Below are 19,409 nucleotides of genomic sequence, written 5' to 3'. Positions count from 1 at the left end.
TATTTATTTTATATTAGAGTATGAAGTGAGAGAGACGCCAAAAAGGAGGAGGCAAAGGAGAGAGATGAAAAGGAGGAAAATAAAACTTGAAAGAGTTGGAGGGAGTGTATGAGAGAAAGAGATGAGAGAAGAGGTACATCAGGGAATCATGATGGCGTATTCAGTGGTGGCGGTGGGGTCAGTCTTGGGAACACACGCTTTTAAGTCCAACACTGCAGCCACTGCAATACTTCCTGTCCACTGACAGCGTAATCACTTCAAATATGTAATTAATAAATGTATTTGTTTGATTGAGACAGGGAAAAATTGAGAATTAAGGAGACAGAGAGGGAGAGAGAAAGAGACCTGCAGAATCGCTTCACTGCTTGCAAAGCTTCACCCCCTGCAGGTGAACACCCTAAAAATCATTGTTTTCCGGGGCCTGTTCCCTCCACCAGATTAATATATATATATAGATTTAGATTTATTTGATATCTAGAGTATCACTCTGGCACATATGATGCTGGGGTTTGAACTTTAGATCTTAATTTTGTAAACTCACCTCTTTAGTTACTGTGCCAGCTCTCAGGCCACCAATTTTTTTGAGTTGGTCCACTTTGTTGGAGAACCCCTGGTTTCTTGATAGACTTTTGAATTATAATCCTTGCTGTTTTTTTCCCAGACATGTCAGACATTCTTTGCTTTCTCTGGAGTTTTGTCTCCAGCCTCCAGGGGGCGTGTTTAGCTAATAGCCGGATCAGTACAGATAACAGGTCACAGGCTAACAGTGGCCTTATCCGATATCCCTGAACTCCGACTACATCCTTGGGGTAAGGTCAGGGTTTACAGAGTAAACTCAGAATAACCATTATTAGAATTGCAGATAACAAGTCTGATATAGAGTGGTCTACATACCAGTTGAGCAGTCATCCAAGTAGACATGCCTCTGAAGTGTTCATGTACACCCTTAAGATGTTTATACTTGAATAACTAAATGCACACAGACTCAATAACTGGAGGGAGAGGACAGCCTGTAAAGGAGATTGGGCAGAGATATCTGGCAGACACACTCAGCAGAACCTTACTGTGAGATGCCCCTTGTGTGTCTGCCTCTCCACATTCCCTCTTTCCTCTCACTACTAATGGCATAATGACATTTACTTCTCAGCGCTGAGACGTGAACAAAACTGCTCCCCAGCATCCGGAGAACCCCTGAGCACCCCCCACACACACACACACACCAATACTGATTTTGCAGAATTTTGTCAGATCTGTATTGCCTTACACTTGTAGTCAAACTAGAGTGAATGCCAAAGATTACCAAAGAAGGCGTATATATGTCTGTGGGGATATTTTATTGAGAAAAGGTGACATTAACAGGAAGTCTTTTAATTCCTAAGAGTTACAGAGTTATTCTCAGTCCTCTGGTTCTTCACTTTTCTCCTTGTGGTGGTGACATAAAAGAAGACAGGGGCAGAAGGATTAAAAAACAAACAAACAAAAACCCTAATCATCAGCAAAGGACGAGCACAAACCAAATCTTGTCTGTAAAGACGAGCAGTCATCAAGGAAGGGCAAGAGAGCCAAACTTCTGGAGAGGTTTCTGTAGCCTCATTCTGCCTCCATGAGATCATCAGATGTTTCTTCTCTTCTAAGACCTAGAGTCATGATCTGAGTTGCCATCGTTTGTGGAAGTAGGTTTGGTGGGCTCTGCTGTCAAGGAGTCATTTGCAGCTGAGTCATCAACTTTCTTTTTCGTGAGAGACTGGAGAGTGAATAAAGCAAGCAGGATTGTTACTATGGTCCTATTCAGCCCATTTCCCTTGCCCCCTCCCATCAAGTCAAGTAGAAAGACTAGCCAGCTATGGCCATGTGGGATTTTGGAGATACGCAAGTTTTTATTTCTGCAATTTATATCAGATTATTTTATGGAGAGGAAGCCCAACTCACCCCACTGGCAAACCAGGCTGTGGTGATAGTTATGCAGAACTCCAGTATAGAGAAGATGATCAGCATGGCTGAGATCCCTTTTCCAGAAATCTGAAGTCAGGAATAAACACACTGAAATTTGGGTCTCACACAGGCATCAAAGAGTTGACTGGCTCACCCAATGTGCTTACAGCTCAGACTGTGTTCATTTCGCGACTGTTTCTCTTGTCATCATCTACTGATTTCAGGAGAGTATGGACTAATTTCAGGTTTCTAAAATTGTTACGTATCTTGTTAGATAGGAGGCAGAATAGAGAACTGAGGGTTGCTTTGGGATATGTAGTTCTAAGGATAGATTCTATGACCCATACATACTAGGCCTGGTTATTCCCCACTGACCTAGCTCCTGGCCATACCTTTCTGATTTCTTTTTGAAAGTGTCCTAAGATTCAACCTGTGACCTGAATACTATTCCATTTCTCTTTTTGTTTCTTAAGTTCTGCCCATGAATGAGATGTGGAAAATCTTTGGAATGTGATATCTGAGTGTTTAGAGATCACTTTGGGTGTTTTTTTCACCAACTCCAGCCCAAGTTCTGCTTTATGGTTTCCTCCTGGTCTTGTTTTTTCAATTTCTGCCTGTGAGTGAGATCATCCCATATTCATCCTTCAGTTTCTGATTTATCGCACTTAACATATGATTTCTTCAAGCATGAGGAAGGGGAAGTCACCATTTTTAAAGGCGAGTTCTACTCCACTGACACAACAAGGCTCTTAAGGACCCGCAGATAGCTATGAGAGTGGTGGCATCTGCACGAGACTGTGTGCTGTAGACCACGGGTCCCTACCCTGAAAGGAACACGGTCTTCCCTATTGCTAGGTGTCACATGGCCAAGACTGTCAGCTCCACAAGTACCCAGTCAATGGGGAACTGGAGGGGGGATTTGAGTTAGAGCATACATGTTTATTGTGATTCTCAAGTCCCTGCTTGTATCTTTCCTGACTGCCAGGATGGGTTAGGATCTTCTGGTTCTGCAGAATCAAATAACAGTCTCACTTCCTGCCTTTCTTCAGGTTGCCTAGCCCATTGCTGAGTCTGGATGTGTGAGATTATCTCTAACAGTAACTGGAGGCTCAAATTCAGTTCCTCATGCATGGTCAAATGTGTGCTTTGCTGGGTGGGCCATCTCCAGGGCCCCCTCCACTTTATCCTTCATGCTCATGATTATGTGTAGGACTGTAATTGAGAAGGGAGTTTGTAGAGTTGCTGCCACACAGTACACTGAGAGCTCCAAAGCAGACTCACTCTTGGAGAGTGTGGAGAGAGGAGACTCTGGTTGATTATAGGGAACCTACCACTGCCCAGAAGTTTTGTTGGGGATCTACGTTGCCGCTCTCGTCCACCAGCAACAGAATCACTCCAGTGACAGCAAAGATGGCGCTCAAAATATTCATTCCTATGTTACCTCCTTTCTGAAAAAGGCCAGAAAACACACCACATGTAGAATAAATAACACAGTTAGTTTAATGGTTCTTTTTTTAAAAAAAAAATATTTATTTATTATTGGCTAGAGACAGAGGGAAATTGAGAGGGAAGAGGAGATAGAGAGGGAGAGAGACTGAGAGACACCTGCAGCCCTGCTTCACCACTTGTGGAGCTTTTGCACTGCAGGCGGGGACCAGGGCCTTGAGCCTGGGTCTTTGTGCGCTGTAATGTGAGTGCTTAGCCAGGTGCGCCAGAGCCTGGCCCCCCACTGGTTATTATTATATTCAATTTTACTTGTTTATTTATTTAGAGATAGAGAGGGCAGAGAGGCAGAGACAAGAGTGAAAGAGATCACAGCACTGAATCTTCCTGCAGGGCAGTAGGGGCCTGATTCGAACCTGGGCAGTGTACACGGCAAAGCAGCGCAGGGCACAAGTAAGCTATTTCACCAGTCCTACCTTATGATACTTAATCTTTGAAACCTTAGAGAAATCTTAGATTGGGATGTTTTTCCTTTTTTTTTTCTTTTTTTTTTTTTTGCCCCTTTGGGCAATTACCATGAGCATCTGCAGAGAAATGCAAATACAAAGAGAACCTCATCTTATTCTAGTTGTCTAGATGCTTCAGGCATGTTAAGAATCAGTCACCTTTCTAGCTCCCGGCTCCCCACCTGCAGAGGAGTCACTTCACAGGCAGTGAAGCAGGTCTGCAGGTGTCTATCTTTCTCTCCCCCTCTCTGTCTTCCCCTCCTCTCTCCATTTCTCTCTGTCCTATCCAACAACAACGACATCAACAATAACAACAACAATCACTGCAGCGATGAAATAAGAAAGAAGGGCAACAAAAGGAAATAAATATTTAAAACAAAAAGAATCATTCACCTTTAAAAACAAAGCTGAAAAATAAGATTTTAACTTTTTTATTGTCTTTATTTATTGGCTAGAGACAGCCAGAAATTGAGTGGAAGGGGGAGATAGAAAGGGAGAGAGACAGAGAAACACCTGCAATCCTACTCCACCACTCGTGAAACTTTCCTCTTGCAGTTGGGGCCCGGGGGCTCAAACCTGGGTCCTTGTGCATTGTAGCATGCACGCTCAAACAGTGTGCCATCACCCGGCCCCTGAAAAACAAGATTTTAATCAGCACTTTTCCATGTCAGGTGCTGTGCTGATAGCCACTAAGGCTGGGGAGCCCATGTGAATCAGTCTTTAGGACAATGAGGGTCAGGATATCGAGTTCTGAGTGACCCCACTTCTGAGTGGTGCATTGACTGGACCAGGTAGAGGCATACGTATCTTGGGATCAGCCTGAATTTGAATTTTCTGAATCGATCTTCTTGATTTTTTCCTCTCCTCCAAATAAAAGAAAGTATCTTTTTTTTTTTTTAATGTCACGCTAGAGACTGAACTGAGGACCTTGTGTGTCTAGTATATCCTCCTGTGACTATTCCACCCAAATATTCTTTCTCCTGTTCCCTTTCTTTAAATTTTTAAAAAAATTATCTTTATTTATTGGATAGAGACAGCCATAAATTGAGAGGGTGGGGGAGAGGGAGAGAGGGAGAGAGAAAGAGAGACTCCTGCAGCCCTACTTCTCCACTCACAAAGCTTTTCTTCCTGCAGCCGGGGACCGGGGTCTTGCACTCTGTAACATGTGCACTCAGTCAGGTGCACCACCACCCAGCCCCTGTTCTTTTCTTTTTTAAATTTTCCTCTTTTATCTCTCTTTTGAAAGAGGAAAGGTAACAGCATTGCTCCATGGGGCTTCATCTCGTGTTGTCCTTTGTGCTCCCATGAAGTGCCAGGACTTGAACCTAGGACCTTGTGCATGACAGTCAGGTGTTCTACCAGGTGATCCATCCGCTAACCCCCCCCCACCCCCCACTCAGACTTTAAAAGAGGCTAAAAGTAGAAGAATCCCAACTTACCAGATAAGGGGATGTATCCTTATCTGCAATTATAGAGAGCACACCGGTGATAATGAACTGTAGAAACAGACACATAGGTATTTGTGAAATGGTGACACCTTTGGTTGTTCCTGGAAACTGCTATTTTGAGAAACTATGATTTTCTGCAAGTTAAAACTACACTGAGAATCCACCTCACACCTGTGAGCATGCCCTCGTTAATAAAGCTGGAAATGACAGGTGTCCTGCAGGTTTGGAGCTAAAGGGACACTGCCAGACTGCTGGTGGGAATAGAAGCTGGTGTTGTTTCTTTGGAAGACTGAATGGAGAGTCGTTAAAATAATAAAAATGGAATTACTTTATGACATCAGCACCAATCTTGGGCATTTATCCAAAGGACACTCACACACTAACCTGAAGGCTCCCTAAGTTCCTAGCACCCCTGTGTTCAAAGCTGCATTATTCACAGTAGTCCATGAGTGGAAGCATACCTATCAACAGATGTCTGGCTAAAAAAAATTACAGGATATATATACTCTGGGGAATGCTACTCTGCAATCATAAAAGATGATATTGTGTCCATTGAGACAAACTGGATGGAGCTGGAGGTGACTGTTTAGGGAAATAAGAGATGAAAGACACCTACCAGATGGTTTCACTCACATGTGGATTCTAGAGAACTGAGACACATGAACTTGTAAAACAAACAAAAGCAATCAAGCAAACAAACAAACAGTAGAAGCAAACAACATGCTTCTAAGATTCCGTGACAACTATGGTGGTTATCATTCGCCAGTGGGAGGGTAGGGACACGGACTTTGGATGGTAGGTATGGTGTGGTTTTACACTCTGTAATCTTACAATCTTGTAATCTGCTATTAGTCACAAAAATAAATATGTGACTGAAAAAAATCAAAACGCAAAAAAACAACAACAAAAAGAAAGTTTGATTTTAATATTGATCTAATTTTGATCGCACAGTCTCTCTCAAACTTCTCAGCTTCTAGGACAACACTCAGAGAATATGAACTTTAAAATTTCCTTCTTGGATTGCTGCAGGTAACCAGCTGTCAGGTAAACTTTCATTACCCTTATGAAGGTTGAGCTCACTGCCCATCTCTGTCATGCTCGGTTACCATTTTGGACCCTGTCCCAGTCCCATCTTTTTTTGTTTCCCTTCATCCAACACACACATTTCCACATGAAATACAATAAGGAGTGAAAATGTTTGGCTTGTTGGTAACATGACTGGTGTGAACTTTAGGGTGTGGGTCTAAGCTGTGATTAAAACGGAGAACATTCACTCTCCCTTATTTTCTCTCTAGTGAGAACCACTTCTTGTCTGAATGCTCTATCGGATCGGGTGTAAAACTCATCAAAGTGAAAGCTGTGCACAGTTGTACTTTATAAACAGAGAAGAATTTTGCAGATTACTCACAGAGAGGCCTCCCCAGAATGGATACCCGCTAATAAAGGCAACAGAGATAAAGCCAAGAATATTTTCATAACCAATGCTTATATATCCCAGAATGACTCCAAAACCAATGTGCACCAATCCAATAGAGATCTGTATTGCCTGGAAAACAGAAAATAGTGGGGTGTTAAGAATATCTTCTTTTGGGGATAGCTAGTAGCATGTAAAATGAACAGGTTATTATGCACAAGGACCTGAGTTCAAGTCCCTGGTCCCCACCAGCTGGGGGAAAAAAACTTCATGAGTGGTGAAGCAGAGATACAGGTGTGTCTCCTTTTATCTATCTGTCTATCTATCTATCTATCTATCTACCCATCTACTTATCTATCTATCATCTATCTATATTTCTATGTCTATATCTCTCTATTTGTATCTTCTTAAAAAGATATCTCCTAAGATTTTTAAAATTCACTTATTATTATTATTTTTAATGAGAGATACACAGAGAGAAAGACCAGAGCACTGATCAGCTCTGCCTTATGGCCATACTGGAGATTGAATCTGAGACATTGGAGCCTCAGGCATGAAATTCTTTTGCAGAACCATTAGCCTTCTCTCTCCTTTTTTTACTATTCTTTTTACCTCCAGGGTTATTGCGGGGCCTCAATACCAACGCTATGACTCTATTACTCTTAGAGACCATTTTTTCCATTTTTAAAAAATTTATTGAATAGGACAGAGAGAAATTGAGAGAGGAAGGGGGGGGATAAGAGAGGGAGAGAGACAGAGAGATACCTGCAGATCTGCTTCACGGCTTGTGAAGTGACTCCCCTACAGGTGGGGAGCTGGGGACTTCAACTGGAATCCTTGAACTTTGTACTATGTGCACTTGACCTGGTTCACCACCACCTGGTCCCCTTCTCTATTTCTATCTCTGTCTCTTTCCCTCAACCTCTCAATTTCTTTCCAGCCTAGCAAATAAAGCAAGGGGAAAAATGGCTACCAGAAGTAGTAGCATCATCGTGCGGTACTAAACCACAGCATTCAAAAAGTTGCTTCATCTCCAGACACTCCTCTTTCAGTAACAGAAATGCCACTGTCACTGCTGCTTCCGCTGACTACCAGCTCTGCCAAGGTGGGTTCAATGTGAGTTTGCTCCTCTATAAACACCAGGCCTGTAACCGATTGATTAACCCAGTGGCAGGATTGAGGGTTCCCATGGTTGGTACAAGTGAGATCAAGGAAGTAGTATTGCTGCTCCCATGATGCCCATGTTCCCAAATCACCCTGATGGGAAGAATTCTTTGTCACCCAGTGGAATCTTGCTTGATTGTAAAAATAAGTTGAGCTCTGGGTAATGCTAATAATATCCAGGCAAATTACTTCGAGCTACAAGGGAAGCCATTTTCAAAGTCATGCTGAAAACTTGCTAAGGAATGGGTGCTTGTGATGAGGTCATTTACATTCTTCGACCTGTAGCTTATATTAAACCATGCCAGTGCAAGCTTTAAATTCTAGTAGCAAGTTGACTTACCCCAAGTGGTTTTGCATCATCAAAACTTTTGACTGGTGGTACTGTCTTTGGACTTGATATGTGTGTATTTCCTTGATTCTGCACAATGTTAGCAAATAATTCTGGGTCAACTATGACAACAGGTAGACCACGAAGACCTTGGTATGGGCCCGGTGCTGTAGTAGTGCGTGGCTGGGAAGTACTGGGCATAGGCTCAGCACTAGCTTTGGTTTTTGGTTTGTCTGGCATCATAGTGTCCTAAGTATTAGGAGAAAAGAAAATTAAGCAGATCTTGCCACATCTCAGTTATCTACACATATAGAGGAAAACAGTGGGCAGATAAAAGTTCACTGTTTTGCTCTTTAAGTTAGATCTAAATTCTAACTTAGATTAAAATTGAAATGGACTTCAATAAGATAATTTCAAGTAAAATTGGACAGATTTCTTGCTTTTTAGTTCATTTCTCTGAAAATAATTTCCTTTTGAAAAATAGATTTATTTACAGAGAGAAAAGAGACAAAGCAGCAGAGCAATACAGCAGGTGTCACTCCTCCTCTCTCTCTCTTTCTCTCTTCCTACTTTCTCCCTTTCTATCCCAGTTTATCTCTGTCTCTCACTATCTATTAGAAAAGTGGTCACCAGGAGTGGTTGGAATCATTGTATAGGCACCTAACTCCAGCAACCACCTACCTACCCAGCTGGCAAAAAAGAAAAAAGAAAGCATTAGATACATAATAAATTTAGTGGAGTGGGTAAAGATTTCTCTTCCCTAATTTCATCTGGCGTGATTTCGAGGATTTTGTTTCTTTTTTTTTCTTGTGGTTTTAACTTTCTCATGTGTTTCTCTAAAACGGGAAGTCGGTGCTATGAGCCCAAAGGACTGACAATTGCAGGCGTTGCCGTTGCTCAAAGGCAGAAGGTAATTAAAGGCACAGGGGACAAGCACTGTTTCAGAAAGTCCACAGGATTGTGCTGCTGTCTTTAAGTGTCACATGATGGATAAAACTAATACCGTCAGGGGCTGCTAGGTGATTCACCTAGTTGAGTGCACACTTTACCCTGTTGGAGGATCCAAGTTTGAGCCCTGGGGCCAGAATATGGGAGTAACTAATCATGTTGTTGACTGATCATGAACCTAAAGTCTGGAATAGTACATCTGAAGAGTTGGGGGGGTTCCCTCCATTTTGTAGATAGCTAGTAGGCATATTTTAGTTATATTCCAAAGGGGCTATGGCTATACCAGTTTTTTTTTCCCCTGAGCCTGAAATCTGATATGCAGATGGATCCAAGTTATTATCTGGAGAGATGATTTCATGGCTGCATAAAGGACCAGAAAGCTGGATCAGGGAAGAGAGTAGCTCCCAAATATGGGAAAGGTATATAAATATTACTGACTGTAAACCCCATCGATTTGATGTGATCTGGGGCCCATATTCAGCTTAGGAGCCTATGTGACCTCTGCATCCCTGTAGATATGAGCTCACATTCTGTGGTCAGACTGAGATACCCTCCTCACCTACTTCCTATTACACTTCCCTCACTCACTCCAAAGCTAACCTTATCAAAGCAAGGACTACAAAAGCTGAATAAGGGCTAGAGACTGGCATACTTTAATGATGACTCTTTAGTCACTATCAGGCTACCCCATCAGCTGGGACCCTATTCGGGGAGTACTGAGATTCCCAAAAAGACATGATGGGCCTAGACCTCAAATAAATCTCTCTCTCCATTGTTACTGGTCATTTCTATCAGGAACAACACAACAGACCCCTTTGTGGGTCCCCATAGGACCTTGCCCTCAACTTGGATCAATGTTAGAGAATGTTCCATCCTCCCAAGGGAGGCTGGACAACATACTCTCTGCTCCACCTGAGGAAGATGGGTCCTGCTATTGGGGCAGCTTGGAACGTTCCTACTGAATGGTGCTTTATAAAGCTTCTTCTTTTTAATATATATTTATTTATTCCCTTTTGTTGCCCTTTGTTTTTTTATTGTTGTAGTTATTATTGTTGTCGTTGTTGGATAGGACAGAGAGAAGTGGAGAGAGGAGGGGAAGACAGAGAGAGGGAGAGAAAGACAGACACCTGCAGACCTGCTTCACCGCCTGTGAAGCGACTCCCCTGCAGGTGGGGAACCCGGGGCTCAAACCGGGATCCTCACACTGATCCTTCTGCTTTGCGCCACAGGCACTAAACCTGCTGCGCTACCGTCCGACCCCCTGTAAAGCTTCTTACATCCTTTCTCCAGGCAGTAAATTTCACTGAGGAGTTTCTTTTTTTTTTTTTTTTAATTTTTTTTTCTCCTCCAGGGTTATTGCTGGGCTCGGTGCCTGCACCATGAATCCACCGCTCCTGGAGGCCATTTTTCCCCCTTTTTGTTGCCCTAGTTGTTGCAGCCTCCTTGCGGTTATTATTGCCATTGTTGACGTTGCTTTGTTGTTGGATAGGACAGAGAGAAATGGAGAGAGGAGGGGAAGACAGAGAGAGGGGGAGAGAAAGACACCTGCAGACCTGCTTCACTGCCCGTGAAGCGACTCCCCTGCAGGTGGGGAGCCGGGGGCTCGAACCGGGATCCTTACGCCGGTCCCTGAGCTTTGCACCACGTGCGCTTAACCCACTGCGCCACCGCCCGACTCCCCACTGAGGAGTTTCATGCTGTTCTCTTCCCCTCATGGTCTCACAGCTGTGATACTTGTAAATCTTACTTTGTTATTTTGCCTGAAGAAACTGAGCACTTCCTTTTTAATTTAATTTAATTTATAAAAAGGAAACACTGACAAAACTATAGGATAAGAGGGTACAACTCCACACAATTCCCACCACCAGAACTCTGCATCCCATCCCCTCCCCTGATAGCTTTCCTGTTCTTTAACCCTCTGGGAGTATGGACCTAAGGTCATTGTGGGATGCAGAAGGTGGAAGGTCTGGCTTCTGTAATTGCTTCCCTGCTGAACATGGGTGTTGACAGGTTATCTGACTAGTGCTATCTGTAGAGTAGTGTGTCTGCTTTCTGTAAGCTTGCAAATATTTTGCTTTCAATATTTTTTCCCCTGAGCTGTGTCCTCATGCATGTGTGATTTCATAGCTCCCAGACTGCTTTTTCATTCATAGGGGAAAGGGAAAGAGAGAAAGGGGGTGGTGGTGGGGGGAGAGAAGGGCGCAAGTGTGAACCATGGCTTACAATACCCTACCTGGTGAGTTTCTCTCTCTCTCTGTCTCTCTGTCTCTGTCTCTGTGTCTGTCTCTACCTTTTAAACCAAAGCACTGATCAGCTCTGGCTTATGGTGGTACAGGGGACTGAACCTGGGACTTCAGAGCCTTAGGCATGAGAAGCTCTTTGCATAACCAGTATGCTATCTTCCCCCACCCCTCCTGGTGAACTCTCTCTGTATACAGTTTATTTTAAATATTTATTTTATTTATTTATTCCCTTTTGTTGCCCTTGTTGTTTTATTGTTGTAGTTATTATTGTTGTTGTCATTGTTGGATAGGACAGAGAGAAATGGAGAGAGGAGGGGAAGACAGAGAGGAGGAGAGAAAGATAGACACCTGCAGACCTGCTTCACCGCCTGTGAAGCGACTCCCCTGCAGGTGGGGAGCCGGGGTTCAAACCGGGATCCTTATGCCGGTCCTTGTGCTTTGCGCCACCTGCGCTTAACCCGCTGCACTACAGCCCGACTCCCCTGGTGAACTCTCTCTTCAGCCCTCCACCTTTTTTGATGGAATTCTCTCAGAAATTTCCCTGCCTTAATACATACAATGACATGGTAATTGAAATGCCTTCAGTCTGTTGCTTCCTTTATCATGTTCCTTTGTCTGCAAGAAGGAAAAGAAAGATGTTGGCAATTGAATTTTTAAGTTGCAGTTTGTGGATATTTTTAAATCTAAGGACAACATATTAATAGGATGATGAAGAGAAGTATGAGACAGAGTCTCAGAAAGAGTCAAGAAAAGTTTTTACTTGACTTCCAAGACAAAGGCCATGGACAGAAAGAAGTCAGGCACCCCATGTAAAACCACATATCTATGTAAAAAGGGGAATACAAGAGGGTGCTTGAAATCATATGGGAAGTGGCTTGAACTAGGCGTTTAAGCCGCCCGTGTCATTGGTCTGATAAGGGGGTCAGGATGATGCCAGGAGCCTTCTTTTTTTATTCATTTATCTGGATTCGGCAAACAGGGAGGGTGTTTGTGAAACTGGCACCACATTCAGCTGGTCTGGCTGCCATTCTCTGCTGTGTGCTGATGCTGGCAAGGTCTTCTGCTGATCACCTGCTAAGTGGGATGATGGTGGCCAGAGTCTAAACATGTGTGCCTCCATGCTGGATAACTAGCCTTGAGTCCCTCTTCTTCACAGACACCCTCCCTGTTTGCTTTCTCAGGCTGGCCTCATCATGTCTCAGACACAGGGGACATATGTAAAAGATGTATCATGCATAATGCCCCAGGGTCACAAAATTGAAATGTATGTTCTTAATAAATGGCACATTACACACACACACACACACACACACACACCACTAGTCTTTATCAAAAGTAGGTACTTTTTCTTTTTTTAATCTTTATTTATTGGATAGAGACAGCCGCCGGAAATTGAGAGGGAAGAGGGTGATAGGAAGGGAGAGAGACAGAGAGATAGCTGCAGCCCTGCTTCACCACTTGCAAAGCTTTCCCAGGATCCCCACCTGCAGGGGGGTTGCTTCACAAGTGGTGAAGCAGGTCTGCAGGTGTCTATCTCTCCCCCCTTTGTCTTCCCCTCCTCTCTCTCTCTTTCTTGCTTTCTCTGTGTTCTATCCAACAACAACAATGACAACAAAAATAAGAGCAACAACAAGGGCAACAAAAATTAGAAAAATGGCCTCCAGGAGCAGTGGATTTGTAGTGCAGGTGAAGCAATGCTACAGGTGTCTCTCTCTATTTCTCCCTCTCCCTCTCAATTTCTCTTCTGTCTATATAAACAAACAAACAAAGCCACTGGGAGCAGTGGGATCATGGTACAAACAGATTTGCAGGAGAAAAAATAATAACAGAACTAACAAACAAAACATGGATAGAAATAAAAACAAGGGGGTCGGGCGGTGGCGCAGCGGGTTAAGCGTATGTGGCGCAAAGCGCAGGGACCGGCGTAAGGATCCCGGTTCGAGCCCCCGGCTCCCCACCTGCAGGGGAGTCGCTTCACGGGCGGTGAAGCAGGTCTGCAGGGGTCTATCTTTCTCTCCCCTCTCTCTCTCTGTCTTCCCCTCCTCTCTCCATTTCTCTCTGTCCTATCCAACAACGAATTGCGTCAACAAGGGCAATAATAATAACCACAACGGAGCTACAACAAGGGCAACAAAAGGGGGAAAAAAATGGCCTCCAGGAGCAGTGGATTCATGGTGCAGGCACCGAGCCCAGCAATAACCCTGGAGGAGGAGAAAAAAAAAAAGAAATAAAAGCAAGACTATTCAGTGCAGTGGGATGTTCATTATTACCCCCTAATGACAGAAAGGGGAAGACATTTTGTGAGGTCAGGAAGAGACAGCTGGGTGTGTGGAAAGTAGTGCTTATCTAAGGGAAATAAGAGGGGGGTTGGGTAGATAGCATAACGGTTATGCAAAGAGACTCTCTTGCCTGAGACTTCAAAGTCCCAAGTTCAATATCTGAACTACTATAAGTCAGGGCTGAGCAGTGCTCTGGGGGAAAAAATGGGGTGGGGTGGGTTGGTGGCTAATGGCTGGATTATTAGCCCCTTAATGTTTGTAATAGAGATGAAGCAAGGGAAAATCCGACTCCCAAATTCTGGCAGGGCAAAGTAAGATGCCCTGGTGTTTATTAAAAAGTATTACAGACTTGCCTTTTATTGGGAGTTTTACCCCAAGTTCAGTCAGGCCATCTGGAGAGGTGGCCAGGGAGGTGCCACTAAAAGGAGGAAGGAGAGGAAAAAAAAGGATCTTTCCTCTTAATTCTAGAAAAGCAAAACAGGACTTACCCATGGGTCATTAACATTACATTTTTAATAGTTTACTTAACATGATGTAAAACATGACTTCCTACTATTAATTTTAAATGCTAATAATTTTTAATAGCTTTTATAATTATAGAGCTCCAGAGCAGACTGCCTTTTTAAGTAATGATCAATAAGATTGTGGGATAAGAGGGCTGTCATCCCATACAATTTCCACCACTAGAGTTCTGTATCCCATCCCCTCCATTGAAGTTTCCCTGTTCTTTATCCCTCTGGGAGTATAGACCAAAGATTGTTATGGGGTGCATAAAGTGGGAGGTCTGGCTTCTTGGCTTCTGTAATAGTTTCTCCACTGGACATGGGCACTGACAGGTTGATCCATATCCCCAGCCTGTTTCTATCTTTCCCTAGTTGGGTAGGCCTCTGGGGAGGTGGGGTTCAGGGTCACATTGGTAAGATCAGGCTGACTGCTTTTTTTTTTTTTTTGCCTCCAGGGTTATCGATGGGGCTCGATGCCTGCACTATGAATCCACTGCTCCTGGAGGCCATTTTTTTCCTTTTGTTGCCCTTGTTGTTTATCGTTGCTATTGTTATTGTTATTGTTAGTATTGTTGTTATTGTTGGGTAGGACAAAGAGAAATTGAGAAAGGAGGGGAAGACAGAGAGGAGGAGAGAAAGATAGATACCTGGGACCTCTCTCACCTCGTGTGAAGTGACCCCCCTGCAGGTGGGGAACTGGGGCTCGAACCGGGATCTTAGGCTGGTCCTTGTACTTTGTGCCAAGTGCACTTAACCTGCTGTGCCACTGCCCGGCACCTGGCTGACTGCTTTTTAATGATTCAAACCTTAAATTGACCACAAATAAAGTCCCTGTTGGAATTTAAATAACAAGAAAACTTGCTTTCCTTCTAGGGTATAACTGTCTGAACTGATTAGTACATATTAAACTTTTAAAATATATAATTCCAGAATACTCTTACTGTTATCTATACAAACGTATAGATTTAAAAGTTTTTAGATGGTAGGGTCCACCAAGAGGTTTTAAATATACCATATACACATAGCGTATTTAATATACTTTATAAGACCAGAAATGGCATATGTATAACTACTTAGTAGGCTGAATTCTGCACAGTACTGACAGCATCAGATGTTTCTCAGCTCACCAGAGGCCTGAGGGCAAAGACAGTTGGACATAGTTCCTCTCTAGATTATTTTAGCAGTGTAGAGTTAGCACTAAATTATTGCTTGTTGGAGAACCTCTTTTCCCAGAGACAACTTACAGTTTTTTTAAACCAGCATATCATGAATATTAAAGCCCAACTGTATGAAGTTTTATAACTGTAAATGCTTGCGTCTGGGACCAGGATTACAAGCGGGGAGAGAGAGTTACCCCAGAGCCACAGAGCAGAGCAGCTGGGCCTTTCCTGGCACGAGTGGATTTTTCCCCTCTCCCTCCCTCCTGGTCTTTCTCTCCCCAAGCCACTTTTGTAGCCTGACCATGTAGGGGCTGCACAGCCAGAGAGGCAGCACCCTCTACTCCTTTTAAACACGGGGAGAAGGAAGATTTTTTTGAGGAGGAAGAAGGAGGAAGACTGAGAGGCCTGAGGGGATCCAGCAGCATCATAAGATATGGGAGCAGGAAGCAAGGACGAGGCATTCCTTGAGAAGTCTGCACAATTTTCCAGGTCAACGGAAGCTCACGAAAGGCAACTTTGAGAGAGTTAGGTGGTAGTGCAGCAGGTTAAGCGCATGTGGCACAAAGTGCAAGGACTGGTGTAAGGATCCCAGTTCAAGCCCGGCTCCCCACCTGCAGGGGAGTCGCTTCACAAGTGGTGAAGCAGGTCTGCAGGTGACTATCTTTCTCCCCGTCTCTGTTTTCCCCTCCTCTCTCCATTTCTGTCTGTCTTATCCAAACAGCAACGGCATCCATGACAATAACAATAATCACTACAACAGTCTAAAACAAGGGCAACAAAAGGAGATAAATACATATTTAAAAAAAAAACACTAAAGAAAAAAGAAAGGTAACTTTGAGAAACTGTTTCTGGTGGAGGAAAGGAAGAGGTTGGAGGGTAACAGGGAGTGAAGAGTACCCTCTGGGGTCAAGTGTCTCTTATCAAATGGGCACTGAGGCCAGGTTGGAAAGGAGACTAAGTCTGTGATCTGAAACCACAGAATAAAAGTGTTTCTGATCACTGTCAGAGCATCTTCTTTCAGAGCTGGTGGAGTGTGGTTGGCCCAGTGGAGGAGTGAATCTTTTCAGGACAGTCCCATCAAACAGGTCAGGTCCCCAGGGGGAATCCCTGACACCACAGGACAGAGTCAGACATCTTTGAAGTCTCTCCAGAGTGGAAGGCAGAGATGAGAGACTTAGGCCTGAGGGTTTTGGTAATGGGGTTTCCCCATCCCTAAGTCAAAGAGGATCCCTCATCTGGGACCAGAGTACTCACCAAACAACTTGTGGTGAATTGGCTGGGGAGCCAGCAGGTGGAAGAAATTCTTCTTTTCCGTGGGTGTCAGCAACAAATAATAGGATGATGGGGAGAAATAAGAGACAGAACCTCATGTACAGAAAGAGTCAAGACACGTTTTATTTGTCTGTTAAGACGGGGGCATGGACAGAAAGGAAGAAAGAGTCCAGGCACCCCCCAAACTTAAAAGTCTTTGTATGTGTAAAAAGATGAATGCAACAGAATGCACGGAATCATGTGGGAGGTGGCCTGAACATCTCGTTCAAGCCACCAGTGTCTGTGGTCTGATAAGGGGTCAGGATGATGCCAGGAGCCTTCTAATTTGTTCATTTATCTGACCTCAGCAAACAGGCAGGGTGTTTGTGAAACTGGTGCCAATATTCAGTTGGTCCTGAAGCTCCTCTGTCCTGAATGTGCTGATGCTGATTAGGTCTTCTATTGATCAAGGAGGGAACATGCCTGCTAAAAAGGATGGTGGCTGTCAGCATCTTATCATAAGTGCCTCCATGTTGGATAACTGCTTTCATATACTTCCAAAATTGTTTACCTGTCACAGAGAGATAACATGAGAGAAAGGATACTTCCCCAAAGTATTCATTTATCATGGAGATAGAGTGAGAGAAAGAGGAGGAAGGAGAGGAGGAGGAGGAGGCGGAGGGAATCAAGCATGAATCCTGCACACTCTGTGCTGGGGAGCAAATTTGAATCATATCCCTCCAATGTGTTGAAGTCCCTGCCTTCTCCCTCAGGGTGGGACATTGTAGGAGCGAGCCATAAAGCAGGTCTGCAGGTTATCTTTCTCTCTGTCTCCCCTCCCCTCTCAATTCTCAGGCATCCAGATGCCCTTTAGAATCATATGACAGTTAAAAAAAACTTTCTTCTTCTAAGCTGGGCTCAGTTTAGATACTGTGATATCAGGTATCTTACAAGCTGCCATGTGTCTTAGAGCCCCGCCTCCCCAGAGCCCTGCCCCATTAGGGAAAGAGACAGGTTGGGAGTATGGATTGGCCTGCCAAGGAAAAAATATAAAGTTTCTTTTTAAAAAAAGGAAAAGTAAAGGTATTTGAAAACCTTATATATCAATACTATTCTTTGTGCCTTTAGCCTTACTCAATTTAGTAAGTTTGAGACACACCCTGAGTGGGAGCTACCTGTTTAAATTTCAAAGACTTTGCTGAGTCTTCCTTGCTTTAAATTTTATCCATGTTTTAGTAGACACATGCTAAATGGAAGGCTTCTAATTAGAGAAAAACACATATTTAAAGAATAGCTTATTTAACCTTGTGTAGCAACCCCTGTATGGCTGGGACCTCAAAGCAAATTCATTTAAAGTATATTGATTTTTAACTAATTTTATTTTGACACTTTTAATAAACTCAAGTTGCTGAGAGAATTAACACATGCTTGTGACAATGTTTCTTGGGAGATTCACCGTGCCAAACGAAAGCCAAATTTGTTGTGGATTAATTTTACACACACACACACACACACACACACACACACACACACACACACACACTCCACAGGATATTGCAGGGACCCTCCAGAATGTCCTGGAACCACTTATCTAAACACATACCTATAATTTGTATTTCAATTTGGAGATGAAGAATAGTCACGTTAAACACTTTGAAGAAGTTGATCGATTTAAATACTTAGACACCTATTTTAAATACTTACCTACATTAACAAATTAACTTTGACCTTCATGTTACCACATAAGAACAGTGCTGCAAACGTTCTGTATACTCCTAGTCATATTTCACGTACTGTGTGTTAACTCACCGGGGACATGGACCAAAATGGCTTAATTACTCTTAGCATAAAACAAAAAGGAAAAGAAATATTTTAAACCTTCTTTAAGAATTCAAAACTTCTAGATGATGGGGAAGCATGGTGACCAGCCATGTGTCTATCTACTATGCCCCCCCCCCCCCGCATGTTCACATGTTGGAGTATACATGGTCAGTGAGAAAAAGATAAGGGCAGCAAAAAGGACACACACACACACACACCAGAAGCTAACACATTCCCCTTAAAAAAATTTCCTGTCTGAGCTAGCTTTCCTAGGCTATACACCATAACCTCCTTTCTGGTCAAATACTATGGCCCTCATCTGACCGACTTTCCCTGACCAGCATCCATTTAGCCTGGCTGTCATGTGATCAGTCCCAGTCAACTGACAAGCCTAGCTTTTAACTTTCCCTGGGGTCTTACCCTTGCAGAGCACAAATCCTCTTATTTTCAAAGCATAAGTCACCTGCTCTCTCACTCAGAACACAGGCCTGGCTCATCTCAGAGAGTTTCAGTCCTACGTGGAAGGAATATCTCAGAATTCAGATCGAGGGAGTGTGTTTCTCTGTTCCTACAAGGGGCCGTACCTCTCTGCTTTGGAAGGCCTGGTCTTGCCCAAACAGGGCTACAGCAGTCAGATCTCGCCGATTGTAATAAAACATTCTGTATTATAGCTTAAAAGTAACCAAAGAACGAGACCTGAGGCCACATGAAGGGCAGGGAGTTACGTTTATTTTACTTTAATGGGTTACAGGCCAATTCCTACCAGACCTGCCTTTATTTTAACTTGACAGGACAGAGAGAAATTGAGAGGGAAGGGGAGACAGAGAGGGAGAGAGAAAGACACCTGCAGCCCTACTTCACTGCTCATGAAGCATCTTCCCCGCAGGTGGGGAGCAGGGGATCAAACCCATATCCTTGCTCATGGTGATATGTGCTCTTAATCGAGTGTGCCGATTTTTAATAAGTCAC

The 19,409-nt window shown here is 43.6% G+C and overlaps 1 protein-coding gene across 1 annotated transcript; it reads right to left on the bottom strand.

Moving 5' to 3' along the window:
• Positions 1–1,319: 1,319 nt before the first annotated feature.
• Positions 1,320–19,156, bottom strand: LOC132533834 (membrane-spanning 4-domains subfamily A member 12-like). Its single transcript, XM_060176264.1, has 7 exons — positions 16,623–19,156; positions 8,248–8,484; positions 6,738–6,875; positions 5,321–5,377; positions 3,264–3,380; positions 1,930–2,019; positions 1,320–1,744 (listed from the first exon to the last, which is right to left on the bottom strand). The coding sequence occupies exons 2-7, from the start codon at positions 8,476–8,478 to the stop codon at positions 1,631–1,633; spliced, it is 747 nt and encodes a 248-aa protein (XP_060032247.1). The 5' UTR covers positions 8,479–8,484; positions 16,623–19,156; the 3' UTR covers positions 1,320–1,630.
• Positions 19,157–19,409: the final 253 nt, after the last annotated feature.

This window comes from Erinaceus europaeus, chromosome 17 (assembly GCF_950295315.1).
Source record: "Erinaceus europaeus chromosome 17, mEriEur2.1, whole genome shotgun sequence".
NCBI classification, from domain to species: domain Eukaryota; kingdom Metazoa; phylum Chordata; class Mammalia; order Eulipotyphla; family Erinaceidae; genus Erinaceus; species Erinaceus europaeus.
Note: the sequence above shows the minus strand (reverse complement) of the source record. Positions and strands in the feature narration are given on the sequence as shown.

Coding starts and splice junctions, on each gene's coding strand:
- LOC132533834 (XM_060176264.1), bottom strand. CDS start 8,478: ATGATGCCAGACAAACCAAAAACCAAAGCTAGTGCTGAGCCTATGCCC. Junction 6,876..8,247: donor ATGATGCAAAACCACTTGGG/GTAAGTCAACTT, acceptor TCTGTTTTCCAG/GCAATACAGATCTCTATTGG. Junction 3,381..5,320: donor AGGATACATCCCCTTATCTG/GTAAGTTGGGAT, acceptor GGCCTTTTTCAG/AAAGGAGGTAACATAGGAAT.